The 14847-nt window shown below is 35.6% G+C and overlaps 2 protein-coding genes across 2 annotated transcripts in view; one reads left to right on the top strand and one right to left on the bottom strand.

Moving 5' to 3' along the window:
• Positions 1-14847, top strand: part of PROS1 (protein S) — a 218026-nt gene that overhangs the window by 13393 nt on the left and 189786 nt on the right. The window lies entirely within an intron of this gene.
• NSUN3 (NOP2/Sun RNA methyltransferase 3) overlaps positions 1-14847 on the bottom strand; it is a 56738-nt gene that overhangs the window by 18744 nt on the left and 23147 nt on the right. The window contains exons 4-5 of the mRNA XM_069475052.1: positions 13725-13879; positions 12781-12902 (exon numbers count right to left, since the gene is read on the bottom strand). Of these exons, the coding sequence (XP_069331153.1) occupies positions 12781-12902; positions 13725-13879 (277 nt within the window). The remainder of the gene's footprint in view (positions 1-12780; positions 12903-13724; positions 13880-14847) is intronic.

Raw genomic sequence — 14847 nt, 5'->3', positions numbered from 1 at the left:
TAATTCTCTGGAGGAAAAAAATGACCATCTCTTCCTAAAGAAAAAAAAAAAAATCATTTGACTCCTGCAGTAGATTGATTATAAAAGAATGAAAAGTCTACAAAGTTTACTAAAGGCATTTTAGTGTCTCCATTTAGATCAATAGCATGGTAAGTTCAAATACCAGTAAAGAGTGGCAGAATGAGGCCAAGTGCCAGGACAACCTTTCTGATGAAAGAAGAAAGACTCACAGGGACCCCTAATGGAAAAGATGGACTAATCTGGCTTTTTCAGCCTTAGGTCCAATCCTTTGGATCATAAAAGTAGTTGTTCCCAGCAGAAAGAAGATTCAGAGGAGGCAAAAGAACATAGAACACCAAGTGACAACTAAGAATGCTGAAATGACAAAGAAGCACTTCTTCTCAAGTCAAAAATAGCCAGGTCATCCTCTGCCATACTTAATGGTCACTATTTAGAAATCTTAAAAAAAAAAAAATTTTAAACTTTTTAAAATAAAAGAATTTATGTGTTCCCACGTTTCAAACACTTACTATATACTTACTATACTTATTTGCTCAGTTTCATTTTGTTTGCTATCCATCAAAGGCTTTTCAAGTTATTAAGAAAAAAATAATTTAAACTCTTATGAACATCAATTGAATAAATATGGTGAATAAACTATAAATAAACTATAATAATTTATTTACCATACAAATTAAATAAACTATGGTGAGTTATTGAAATGCTTAAAGTATCATTAACATTTTGAAGACCTCTGTGTTTTAACTTTGGCCTACTGATAATCATCATTCACCTGGAAAATTTCCATAACTTCCTAATTAGCTTTCTTCTCTCTGTTTGCTCCTTTGTACCTATCCTTTATGTGTAATGAAGTTATTTTTCTAAACTAAATGTAATTATATAATTCCATTGTTAAAAATACTTTTAGTAGCTCCCAACTGTATACATAACAGTTGTGTTAAGTTATGGAATAAACTGTTCAAATTAAATATTACTCAAAAGCACAGATAATTAAAATAAATAGAAGCAGTACTGTCTGGCTCAAGAGTAAGTGCAGATAGGAGAGTCACACTTTTTAACAGCCAAATAGGGTGGTCCCTAGGGTTCTGGAGATAGTATGAAAACCACTGGCAAAACAAAATTGGGGTGCTTCTAATAACATGGCTTTAAAATATACACAGTAAAATAACATAACTACAAGGAGAAATGTACAAATTCAAACCATATTTGTGAGATTTTTAACATACCTCTTTCAATAATTGAGAATCAGTTTTTAAAAAAGTAATACTATGGAAGATTTGAAAAAGAGAATTAACAAATATCACTCAATGGATATATATAGAATACTGTACTAGTAACTGTAAAATTTACATTCTTCTCAAGCACACATAAAATAATTACAAAAATTGATCTAATATGGGGCCCCAAAGCAAGTCAGAGCTAATATATGTTCTCTGGTCACAATAAAAATGAGAAAATAATAAGAAAGATAACAAAAAAAATCCCCATATGTTTTGAGAATAGAAAACAAACATATAATAAAAAAGACCAACAGAGGTAAATGCTGGATCTTGAAAAGGTGTAAAAATTGGACAAACCTTAGGCAAGACTGATTAACAACAACAACAAAAGGGTAGGGGAGACAAGTAGAGAAGAGGGGAGGGGAGAGGAGAAAAGAAGATTCTATCTTTCACTATTAAGCAAAAATCACCTGCAGGTGGATTATAGACCTAATAACTGTGGAAGTTAAAAAATAAAGCTTCTAGAAAATAACACAGGAGACTATCTGGGATATGTAAAGATTTCTTTAACAGGACACACCAAAAAGCATTGATCACAAAGGAAAACATAATGAATTACGTAAAAAGTAATGACCTCTGTCAAAAACAAAAAACCCACAAAAAAAAAAAAACCCAAAGATAGTAAAAGAGAAAACCACCAAATCATGAAAGAAGATATCTGCACCAAACTGTCAGAAATTATAGAAGGGTCTGATATTTTACCCTGCTTGGAAGTTAGTTAGTCTGCCAAGTTCATGGGTGTTGGTAGAAGACATAAGACTCCAGAATAAGAGATGGTGGATGGTTAATTACAATAATAATAGCTAAGTCAAATAACATTTGAATCTGTCTTGTTCACTATTGGTGCCTAGTATATAGAAGACACTCAATAAATACTTATTGAAAGGACAAATAGTTAGGGGACAACCTTCATAAACCTTGCCTCACATTTCTATAAAGGAGGAGATTCCCCTACCACAAGGCACAAGATGAGCATCTTGTTGGAGTGAATAATTCAACACCCTCTCCACCTACTTTCCTGAACCTCTGCAAACAAGGAAATGAGAAGTAGCTAACATAGTAAGTAAAAGGCATCCATTATTATTATTTTATTAGTGATAAAACCAAAATGGAAAAAGTCACTATTCATGTATATCGCATCTTCTCTTGTTCTCTTGAACCCATCTGAGCTCTTGTACTATGGGATGGGCCCTATCCCTTCATCCTTTAAATCATGCTTCCACGCACAAGCATATAAGGGGCAGGATTTACTTTCTTTCTAACAGCTGGCTGGATGAGTTGATTGAGTCCCAAGATTCAGATGTGGGACTGGAATAAGAGGTTTGCACTTGAGACTCGGATCCAAATCATGCCCTCAATTCAGTTTCATCACAGAAACTGGTTGGGGTTCAGGGGTAAACTAACACAAAGGATTGGATTGTCAAGTCATATTCATACAAAGCAGAGATCTTACCCACTATCAAGCTTTACTAATAGTTTCAAGTATACAAGCAATTAAGAGGCACAAAAGAAGCAGGAGAAGATCTGGGACATCCAATGTGGCTTCCCAGGTCTTGCTTCCAGCATTGATATGTGCTTTCTAGCTCAGAATAACAGATACATTCTTTAAGCCAAATTCACAGATAACCTCACACAAGAGGGAGCATTTAGGTTATGCCACAATATTACCTCAGGGAGCTGATAGATGACATTCTCCAGGAAGCCATGCTTCATAAATCTATAGATTCTAGGTTGTGTTTACTGTAGGCAATCTGAATCACAAATATTCTGCTCAAAGCATTCCATAAGTAAGAACTATCCTCCTGGCAAAACTCATTAGTCTATTTACCAAGGAGCTCAGTTATCAACATGTTTATGTGAAGATTTAACTGGGTTGCCTGCCTTCTTTCTTTCTGTGGAGTATCCCTCTGGATATCAAAAGAGAAATTGTTCACAAACCAGCTGCTATTAACTCTTTCCCCAAAAAATTATCAAGCTCTTGCCTGGAATATAAAAAAGTTGATATTTTTATCTCCATTAGGATATATTTTTGTAAGTACTTCTTGTGTTAATCAGATTGTATCAGGAAAGAGAGTTTTAAATACTTCTAACTATCTGAATAAACGAATAAACAAATGAATAATTTCATATGATGTAGCCATTTCAAAGCATGTTATCAGAGACTACTGAATAATTAAAACTGTTCATGATAAGTTAAGTGGAAAAGATATCAATTTGTATATGACTATGATTCTTTTTTTTATTATTATTATTGTAAATACTATATGCTGCCAAAGGTAATAGCATAAGATATAGTGTAATAACATACAACACAGTATAATAATATACAACATAATAATATATAGTATAACAGTTTTCTTTCAATAGGTGGCTTCTTCTCTTCTTTATATCTTTGTGTTTTCCAAGTGCTTTTGAGGCTCTATTATTTTCATGATTAGGAAAGAATTATTAGAAAAATATGTTTAGGGCAGGCATGATGGCTCACACCTGTAATCCTAGCACTCTGGGAGGCCAAGGCAGGAGGATTGCTTGAGGTCAGGAGTTCGAGACCAGCCTGAGCTAGAGTGAGATCCCATTTCTACTAAAAACAGAAAAATTAGCTGGGCGTGGTGGTGCCTGCCTGTAGTCTCAGCTACTGAGGAGGCTATGGGAGAAGGATTGCTTGAGCCCAGGAGTTTGAGGTTGCAGTGAGGTATTAATATGATGACGCCACTGCACTCTAGCTGGAGTGACAGAGTGAGACTCTGTCTCAAAAAAAGAAAAAAATAAATAAAAAGAAAAATACCTTCAATATTTATTTAAATATTAAAGGTTAAATATTTATCTGTGATGTTGTAAAATATGCAGTCTTATTCTCGTACTCCATCCTTAACCTGAGCAAAGTTAGGCATCCCTCCTCTTGTTCCCTCAGCTCCCTAACTGTTCTCTCTATTATAGTCCTTACCACATTTTATGGTAATCGGCCTGATGACCTGGAGAACAAGAATCATTTTCTATATATTTTAGGATCTACAGTGCTTAGCAAAGTTCCCAATACAAAGTAGATCATAAATGTTAAATAAATTAATAAATGCTGATAAAATCTTGTTTTCAAAATTGTATTCATACTGTCAGTCTGCACTTGAGACATTTTTATTAATGAAAATATGATAGTTACAAATTATAGCTTTGGATGTCTCCTCAGTCTTTTATAATTTCATATGTAATATTTTGATTAGTAAATTCTAGTTAAAAAGAAATTTGCATTTCCCCAAACAAATTACAAATTTTTTTTTAATCTTAGAACATCTGACACCTGCCACCTAACTTAAAGAAAAATGAAAAAGGTGAAGAAGAAAGAAGGAATAGGAAGAGAAAGAGAATTATTATTATTAGTAATAGTAGTTTTCTTTTGTTTTCTGGATTCCAAACATATGACTAAGCATATGATGATAGTACGCAAAATGACCTAAATTATTTGAAATAATTTTATTTTCATTTTTTTTTTACCTTCAACAGCCAAGAGTAGGCAGAATTATTTGAACTTTAAAAAGAAAATATAGACATAACTGAAATAGTGATGGAATCCTTCCATTCAGATAGACCCATATATTCAAAGATTATTTTTCCAATATGAACACATGTACTTTTGGTCTCTGTGTTGAATGATAAAGGCCCATGCTACATCGTCACTAGGTTTTCCTTATCTTAACTCTAGAGCATCAGAGAATAAATGTTAGTGATTTTTAAAAAATGTTTCTTTTAAAACACAATTCTTGCTGTCAGACTACCACTTTTTAAGGATTGTTATCTGGATGATTTATACAAATTTTCGAAACGTTACCAAATAATCTAAGCTTCCTTTTTCAATGAGTTCATAAATTGGATTTTACTTGTCAAGCAGTGAGAACAGAAAATCAGAAGGGGTCAGTATTTTAAATGTGATTGATTTTCTCCCAGCAAATGGATGACATGATACATTACTGCAATAAGATACCTATATTTTTGTTATAAATCATAGTCTTCAGTTAGCACTTTTCAACCTGAAAATCATGTAAACTCTTGCACAAATATCATAGCCAGTTTCTAAAAAGACTACATATATATCATTTTCTGTATATTTTCCCACTCTATTTTTTCTTAATATATTTAAATACAAGTGAGTGGTTATGTAGTATAATATGTACATACATAATATGTAACAGATATGACTGGCTCAAAAATTATTTTGAGAAATGATAACAAAGGTATACTTTTTTTTTTTTTTTCCCCCAGAGACAAGAGTCTCACTCTGTTGCCCTGGGTAGAGTGCAGTGGCATCATTATAGCTCACTGCAACCTCAAACTCCTGGGATTGCAATCCTTTTGCCTCAGTCTCCCGGGTAGCTGGAACTACAGGCATGCACCACAACGCCCGGCTAATTTTTCTATTTTTAGTAGAAACAGGGTCTCGCTCTTGCTCAGGCTGGTCTTGAACTCCTGAGCTCAAGTAATCCTCCCACCTCGGCCTCCCAGAGTGCTAGGAGTGAGCCACTGTGCCGGGCCTAGGTTATACTTTTAAATGGTATTTCATTAATAGAATTGACTTACATTCAATTATTCCTTATATCCTTGCCCCTCATTCTAATCTCCTGAAAATATTATAGTTTTGGAGACAGATGTGTAAGAGAATTTTATATAACTTATATCTTTGTGTTTTATAAATTTAATAGAAGATTCTAATTCTTCCATACCTGTCTGGATAAATCAAAGAGTTCTTATTAAGTATACAAAGAACTCATATGCTTTTGGGATCTTTCTCCTGTCATCACAGTACCTTCCAATAAGCTTTTCATGCTAAAACCAAAAGCAAATTAGATTACTATTTTCATGATTATATATAATTCTATACATACATTAATTTATTAAAAAATTTTAAAAGAACATTACATATTTACTAACACTCCTTTAAAAACTTTAACATCAAAAAACTTCTATTAAATAAGATACCAAGTTTCATTTAAGTATCACATTCATAAAATATTCAAGATTAATATTTGGTTATAGAATAATGTCTTTTCAATAGCTAAAATACTGAACACTATGCAGACTGCTTATTTAATATAAATAAGAATAATTTCTGGTAAATTAAATGAATATGCAGCCTTGAAGAGCATAAAGTAACTTTTTTTAAATTGTCAAATAATAATTGTGAATTTTTTTTTTTTTTTTTTTTTGAGACAGAGTCTCACTCTGTTGCCCAGGCTAGAGTGAGTGCCGTGGCGTCAGCCTAGCTCACAGCAACCTCAAACTCCTGAGCTCAAGCGATCCTCCTGTCTCAGCCTCCCGAGTAGCTGGGACTACAGGCATGCGCCACCATGCCCGGCTAATTTTTTCTATATATATTTTTAGCTGTCCATATAATTTCTTTCTATTTTTAGTAGAGGTGGGGTCTCGCTCTTGCTCAGGCTGGTCTCGAACTCTTGAACTCAAACGATCCGCCCACCTCGGCCTCCCAGAGTGCTAGGATTACAGGCGTGAGCCACCGCGCCCGGCCAATAATTGTGAATTTTTATGGGCATAATGTAATGTTTTAGTCTATATACACATCATAGAAAGATTCAATCATGTTAATTAACATATCTATTACCTCATCAACTTACATGAGAATATTAAAAATCTATTCTTTTAGCAATTTTGAAATATACATTATTATTAACTGTGGTCATGATGCAGTACAATAGATCACTAAAACTTTTTCCTCCAGTCTAACTGAGACTTTGTACCCTTTCATCAGTTTCTCCCCTTTCCCCATCCCTCCTCCTTCCCTCAGCCTCTGATAAATACTTTTCTGCTCTCTGTTTCTATGAGATGGACTCTTTTAGACTCCACATGTAAGTGAGATCACACAATATTTATCTTTCTGTGCCTGGCTTATTTCACTTAGTATAATGTCCTCTAGTTCCATCTATGTTGCTGTGAATGACAGAATTTTCTTCTTTTTAAAGGCTGCATATTATTCCACTATGTATAAATTACCTTTGAGCATATCTGTCAACAGACAAATGCAGATACAAGTCTAGTCTTTGACAAAACAGTATAATCAAAAAGTTTCCCTTATTTATTTATTGAATACTCTTTCCACTTCTTTTCTCTTTCTAAATGACATCTTCTGTCCACAATATCAAGCCAAGTAGTATTTGCTTGCTTGCATTGTAATTGCTCTTTGCAAATCCAATGAGGATCTACTATCAATCCTTAACAGTATGACTAAAATTCACATACATCAATGTATTTACTCTCTTGCATGTTTGCATTTAAAACCTTTTATCTCTTATTGTGGAATAAAAGGATTGCCTTTTTAAAAAGGAAGGTATGGGCCAGGTGTGGTGGGTGGCTCACGCCTGTAATCCTAGCACTCTGGGAAGGCGAGGCGGGAGGATCGCTCAAGGTCAGGAGTTCCAGACCAGCTTGAGCAAGAGCAAGATGCCGTCTCTACTAAAAATAGAAAGAAATTATCTGGAAAACTAAAAATATGTAGAAAAAATTAGCCGGGCATGGTGGCACATGCCTGTAGTCCCAGCTACTCGAGAGGCTGAGGCAGTAGGATTGCTTGAGCCCAAGAGTTTGAGGTTGCTGTGAGCTAGGCTGACACCATGGCACTCTAGCCCGGGCAACAGAGCCAGACTCTGTCTCAAAAAAAAAAAAAAAAAAAAAGAAAGACAGTATGGCAATCACTAGCTGAGGAAGATTGGAAGACAAACAAGAGAAACTTGTTTGTAAGAGATATAGTGATATAACAGAGCTATCCCTGATGATAAAACTGCACTAGTCTTTTATCTTTTTTTCACTTTTTGAAGTCAAGGGCAGGAGATAAAAAAAAAAAAAAAAAACAGGTTGTGTCTGGTATTATCATTTTTTTCCCTTATCTTTTTAACCCTAAGACTTGTAGATGTCGGGAATCAGACCATTTCTGTGCCTATAGCTTGGGTACCCCGCTTTCTCCCCTTTATCATCACAATCACGTAGCCTAGGGACTTAGAATTTCAGCTGTTCCAAGTCTCTCCAAAATCTCTCAGATAGACCAGGCAGCAGAGGCAGGGGATGTAGAGCAGCTGCTGAAGGAAAAGAATAGGAGACGGCTGGTGTGATGGCCTTTCCCAATCACATATGATTACATGAAAAACAGTATTCATTGTTTTTGTGACTGAGATTTCAGTTTTGTGTCCTGTCAATTTGCTACTAAAGCAGTGTGGTACTAAAGCCATTCCTTTTGAGTGGTAAGATGATGACAGAGAGGAGTGGTCACTAAGGAAGAACCTTAGTTGTTTGGGCACAAAAAGATGCCTATATGAGGTTTATGTACGTGCATGATCTTCACAGTGACGACTGAAATGCTGGATAATGCTAAGGAAAATTTATTAAATGGGCCGGGCGCGGTGGCTCACGCCTGTAATCCTAGCACTCTGGGAGGCCGAGGTGGGCGGATCGTTTGAGCTCAGGAGTTCGAGACCAGCCTGAGCAAGAGCGAGAGCATCTCTACTAAAAATAGAAAGAAATTATATGGACAGCTAAAAATATATATAGAAAAAATTAGCCGGGCATGGTGGCGCATGCCTGTAGTCCCAGCTACTCGGGAGGCTGAGACAGGAGGATCCCTTGAGCTCAGGAGTTTGAGGTTGCTGTGAGCTAGGCTGACGCCACGGCACTCACTCTAGCCTGGGCAACAGAGTGAGACTCTGTCTCAAAAAAAAAAAAAAAAAAAGAAAATTTATTAAATGAAGAAAAAAAATTAAACTAAAACTAAAACCATGCTTTGGCTATGTAAAAGCAATACTAACCAAAATAAATTATGTAGATTGCTTTACATTTATGCCTAATTACCAGGCAGCACAATAATGATTACATCATTATTTTTGTCAGATTAACTGTGCTATCAATTTAATTACAGCTGTAAATTCTCAATACTCAACCCTTGTAATTTACTGTTTTTAAACAATTATTTACTGAGCCCCTTCTACATGCCAGGCATCAAATTATATAGTGGGAATAAAAATAATAAAACAATCCCTGCTCCCATGGGGCTTAAAGTCTTGTTGAAGAGAGAGACAAGTATTAGGCAACTGTCTAGCAGAAGAACTGACAATAAATACATTTTTAAAAGAAGGCAAGGACATGAGAGGAATATCCACTCCAGGCCTAAGAAGTCAGATAAGGCTTCAATAAAGAGATGTCAGCGATGTTTCCTAAAGAACTAGCAGAGTTAGCCAGGAGAAAAGGAGGGTAAATTAGAAGAAGAAATCTCAAGCAAAAGGAAGAAGAAATGCACTGGCCTCAGAAATGAGACATTGCATGGAGTGTTTGAGAAACTGCTCAGTCGGAACACAATGCTATGGGAGTCCTGAGACAATGAGGCCAGAAAGTAAGTAGGAGCGATTGATAGAGGACTTGACTATTATACTAAGTGAGTGAAATCTTGCCTGTAATAGGGAACCACTGCAGAATTTCCAGAAGGATAATGACATGATGAGATTTACATTTCAGATGTATCACTTTGACTTCACCGTGGAGAGTGAACTAGTGAAGCTCAACACTGGAGGACAGTTAGAAGCCAGTTGAAATCATTTAGGTGACAGATGCTGGTGACTTAGGTAAGGCTATTAAGGAAGGAGAGGATTGGATGGACTTGAGAGATATGTAACAAGTACAACTGAGATGCCTTAGTGATTGATGGAATAGAAGAGAAAGAGGGAACTTGGAGATGGATTTCTGAGTTAGGCAAATGCATGGTGGTGTGGTATTTACTAGGATAAAAAAGAGAGAAGAGGCAAAGTGGGGTCTCTGTTTTGATGTTTGGGGAGGGGAACTAGGAAAGCAATAGAAATTATGAGTCTTGTCTTGACTAGTTGAGTTTGATGTGTCTAGGGATCTCTGATGGGTAATTGAATATATAGGTCTGAGGCTAAGGACAAAGATCTGAGTTTAGACACATATTTGGGAGATTGCATTTTATATCATTTGAAGCCATGAGATAGAGAAAAGCACCAATATCAGTAGCCTAAGGAAACCCAAAATTTGTGGGATGAGATGATTAAGAACAAAAAGAAAAATATGAAGAATCACATAACTAAATAAGGAGGGAGGAAACCAGGAAAGTATATTATCAAATGTCAAGGGAAGAGAATATTTTAAGTGGGAGCAAGCAGTTAACAAAGCCAAGTGCGGCAGAGAGTATAAACTGGTATAGCCTTTGTGGAGAACAATTCAATACAACTATTAAAGTGTTTGATCCTCAATTGCACTTCTCAAAATTTAATCAAGAAAAAAAAATGTGAGCGCACCTGTCCAATGAGACAAATTAAAGAACAGCTCACAAAAGTAAAAAAAAAGAAACAAAGAATGTAAATATCTAAAAATAGAGGATTAAATAGAATATAATAGACTGATCTTCTTGACTATTTCACAGAACTTAAACAGAACAAAGTAGATCTACATAGGAAAGACTAAAAAACATTAAGTACAAAAAAGAGCAAGTTACAGAATAATATAGACATAATAGTAGCAGTTATTTTTTAATTTATTTCTCTATGTATACATAGTTGTAAGAAAAGGTATAGAAAAAAGTCTGCAAGAGTATACACCAAACTTAAGTCCAATAGTTAATTCCATGAAGAAGGTTTGTATTTGGTTAGGCATGTGGCCTAGAGCGCCTTTTGCTTCATCTCTATTATTTGATTTGTTTTTACAATGAAAATGTTTCCATGCATTAGGTGTATGGCCAAAAGCATATTTTTAAAGCTGGGCACAGTGGCTCAAGCCTATAATCCTAGCACTTTGGGAAGCTGAGGCAGGAGGATTGCTTGAGGTCAGGAGTTTGAAACCAGCCTGAGCAAGAACGAGACCCTATTTCTACAAAAAATAGAAAAAAAATTAGCTGAGCATAGTGGTCCGCGCCTGTAGTCCCAGCTACTTGGGATTCTGAAGCAGAAGAATAGCTTGAGCCCAGGAGTTTGAGGTTGCAGTGTGCTGTAATGACTCCATTGTACTCTAGCCTGAGCAACAGAGTGATACTCTTCCCCCCACAAAAAAAAACAAAAAAAATTAAAATCCTATCAAATATATTTTTTAAATAAATCAAGTAAAATTAACAGAAAAATATCCATTTATCAACTAATGGGACTTTAGTAACTTCAATAAGAATAGGCTTGAAAGAATAAAGGAGACATAAGACAAAAAGAGAATGAATTAAGACAAAATGAGAGAAAAAACAGTAGACAGACTATACACAGAAAGCCTGATGATGAACATGAAGAAAAAGAAGTCAAGGGGAGATTTTTCATGACATGGAGTAGAAAAATAGTAATCTCAGGAAACCTGGTTGCTTACCCACAGCTTAACATAAAAATTGGAGGTCACAATGCTAATGAGCCATCACAAAATTTAGTAACTGTATACACTATAAGGGATAACAATGACAAGGCCCAGAATAGCAGGAATAATTCATTAAGAAGACAAATCAATAAAGTTTAGATGAGAAACATGATTTAGAGAAGGGTCCAGGCAACATCTCAAAGCTAATAACCTAAAAGGTAAAAGGAAAAGGTGGTACACAGTTTTCAAAATATCTTAGGGTTATATGAAAGGCTGACACCAGAAGCACACAAACAAGTGGTCTAACTGCCAGATGAGAAGTACTGGGTACTACCAAGAATCACCACAATGAGCCGATACATGATCTGGTACAAGAACAAGACTATGTGCTAGTATTGGTTGTAATGTTTAGGTAATGGCATATGTTCATTGTTACGTACCAGCCAGAAGTTGGAAGTAAAGCATGTTGTCAGAAATGCATACCATCATTCACTGTCATTCTACATGTAAGAGGTAATAAGTGATAAGGCACCATTTAGCTATATTTTAAATATTCTGAAGAATTTTTTTTTCAGCATTAAAAAATAGGAATTACTTGGGAGCAGGGTATAAACTGAAATTTCTTTTGGAACCAGAACAAAAATGTCCCCAAATACCTCTGTTCTGAAGGAAACCAATATCTCTCAGAACCAAGCCCTCCTGGAAAATTCTTGGAGGGAAGATAAGTGCTAAAAACTAGCTGTAACTTCCTAGGGGATGATTCATCCAGAACATTATAAAAAATGCATCCTGATCCAAAGCTACTGTTACAGGGAGACTACTCAGATTCTGGTTAAAGAAAGAATAACATGATGAACCCTAGGCTTGGGATGCTCCCCGCAAGCAAACAACTTTGAACCACAGTAAAATTGTTTATGCCTTTTAAAAGACAATGCACAGCAATACTACATTTCATTGCGGGGAGTAGGGTGGGCACTATAGCATGAGAGCTGAAAGGGAAGACGTTGGAACTTTCTGAGTGTAGCCTTTGGAGGAATATTGCTGACACCTACATAGGAAGACCTCCATTTGGGGGCCTGACATGTTTTGTCACACCTATTTAAATTACATTAGAAACCAAAAAATACCCTTTTGTATTAACAGTCCTCACCTTAAAAGTTCTATCTGTAGAATGGGCAAATTCCTCCTTTGACTTATCCTACAGGCCGCCTTCTGAGAATCAGAAGAGAACAACCAACTTCGATCATTTGAACATGGAGCATCCACTAACACCTAGAGAGAAAAGAGGACAAATGATGCAAATATACACTGACAATATATTCTGATGCACAAAGAGATAGAGAAGCTATGTAAATCATGACAAATAGCAAATAAATAAAACATTTCTTTTGAAACTGAAAATATACCATGGTAAGTTTTCTTTTCTTTTCTTTTTTTTTTTTTTTAAGTATCTATTCAGCATTCCAGTGGTACGGTCTTTATTACATTTCCTCAGTAACACTTTTCAGAAAATTTTCCTATTTATTTTCAGTGTTTAGTTTAGTTTTTTTTTTTTTTTTCCTGAGGGGGATAGGAGAATTAAAGTCTACTTATGTTTACCTATCTATCAAATGATATTTGATATTCTTGACAACTACAGTAAAAACTTTTACAAAAGTTACTCTTTGTAAATAACCATTACTATGTTTCTGGATTCTCAGCATTTAAGAACTAGTATTTCAATTTCAGTTGACTAAAATGACCTCTTTTTCTTCAACTGTCATACTCTCATATGAAATGTTACTGAATTAAAGCGATACAGTGCACATGTTTGTGTACTGACCCAAATAATATCTGATCTTTTCCTAAGTATCTTTGACGTACCTGGAAATACAAAACATTCTACAATCCCCAATCTAATGTTACCGCTTCCTTTGAACCATGATGACCATCAAATGAAAACTGCTTCCATGTTCACTTTATCAAAATTTCCCAGAGTACTGAGAAACTGTATCAGGCTATGTCTGGGAGCAGATGGAAACTAACAGCAACACAGCAACATAATTAGTGGTATTATTGGGAATCTATCAGTTTGTCACAATGTAATAAAAGTACCTTGTCAAATGTTTCCGGCTGGGCATCTCCCATTTCTCTGCCATCCAATTCAGATACTTTAATCGCATTTATCAAAGGCTGTGGGATGAAAGATTCTAATGTCTGCCTCAGCCACCTGAATCTCAGACTATCATATTCATTACAATGAAGATAACCTAAATATAAAGGATTAAAAAGTTTCAAATGGAGGCAATAGAGATGTTAAATTTCTACTTTTCAGCAAATTTCAAAAAGAAATCAATTCATAATTATGCAGAAATAGGCCTCAGAGGTAAACATTATAATTATCTTCTGCTTTAAAAACAGAAATATATATATACACACACACACACACACACACACAGACTGCATAAAACATTTACAATAGTCATGCCTACACAGCTTCTCAGAAGCTCTTAGCATTTGCTCAATCAAATTTAATTTTGGAGGTGAAGCCTCCAAGGATTATGGATCTGTAAAGATATACTATCCAACCAATACCTCAGACACAGTTCTCATCCTAAAGTACTAATTCTTTAAGAGCGAAGAACAGTACAGCATATCTTCATTTTAAATGAAGGAAAGTAAAGTAGTATGTGGAAAAAAGCAAGTGCTATGTGCTCCGTAGTAAGAAAGACATGGATTAAAATTATAAACTGGGACTTTGGAGAGGTTACTTAGCTCTTCAAGAGTCTCAGTTTCCTTATTTATAAAATGGGAATTGTACCTAGCTACTTCACAGATTGGTTGTTAAGATTAAATGTGAGGGCCGGGTGCGGTGGCTCACGCCTGTAATCCTAGCACTCTGGGAGGCCGAGGCGGGTGGATTGCTCGAGGTCAGGAGTTTGAGACCAGTCTGAGCAAGAGCGAGACCCGTCTCTACTAAAAAATATATAAAGAAATTATATGGCCAACTAAAAATCTATATAGAAAAAAAAAATTAGCCGGGCATAGTGGTGCATGCCTGTAGTCCCAGCTACTCGGGAGGCTGAGGCTGTAGGATCGCTTAAGCCGAGGAGTCTGACTGAGGTTGCTGTGAGCTAGGCTGATGCCACGGCACGCTCTGGCATGGGCAACAGAGTGAGACTCTGTCTCAAAAAAAAAAAAACAAAACAAAACAAAAAAAAAGATTAAATGTGATAAC

Source organism: Eulemur rufifrons, chromosome 7, assembly GCF_041146395.1.
Source record: "Eulemur rufifrons isolate Redbay chromosome 7, OSU_ERuf_1, whole genome shotgun sequence".
NCBI lineage: Eukaryota > Metazoa > Chordata > Mammalia > Primates > Lemuridae > Eulemur > Eulemur rufifrons.
Note: the sequence above shows the minus strand (reverse complement) of the source record. Positions and strands in the feature narration are given on the sequence as shown.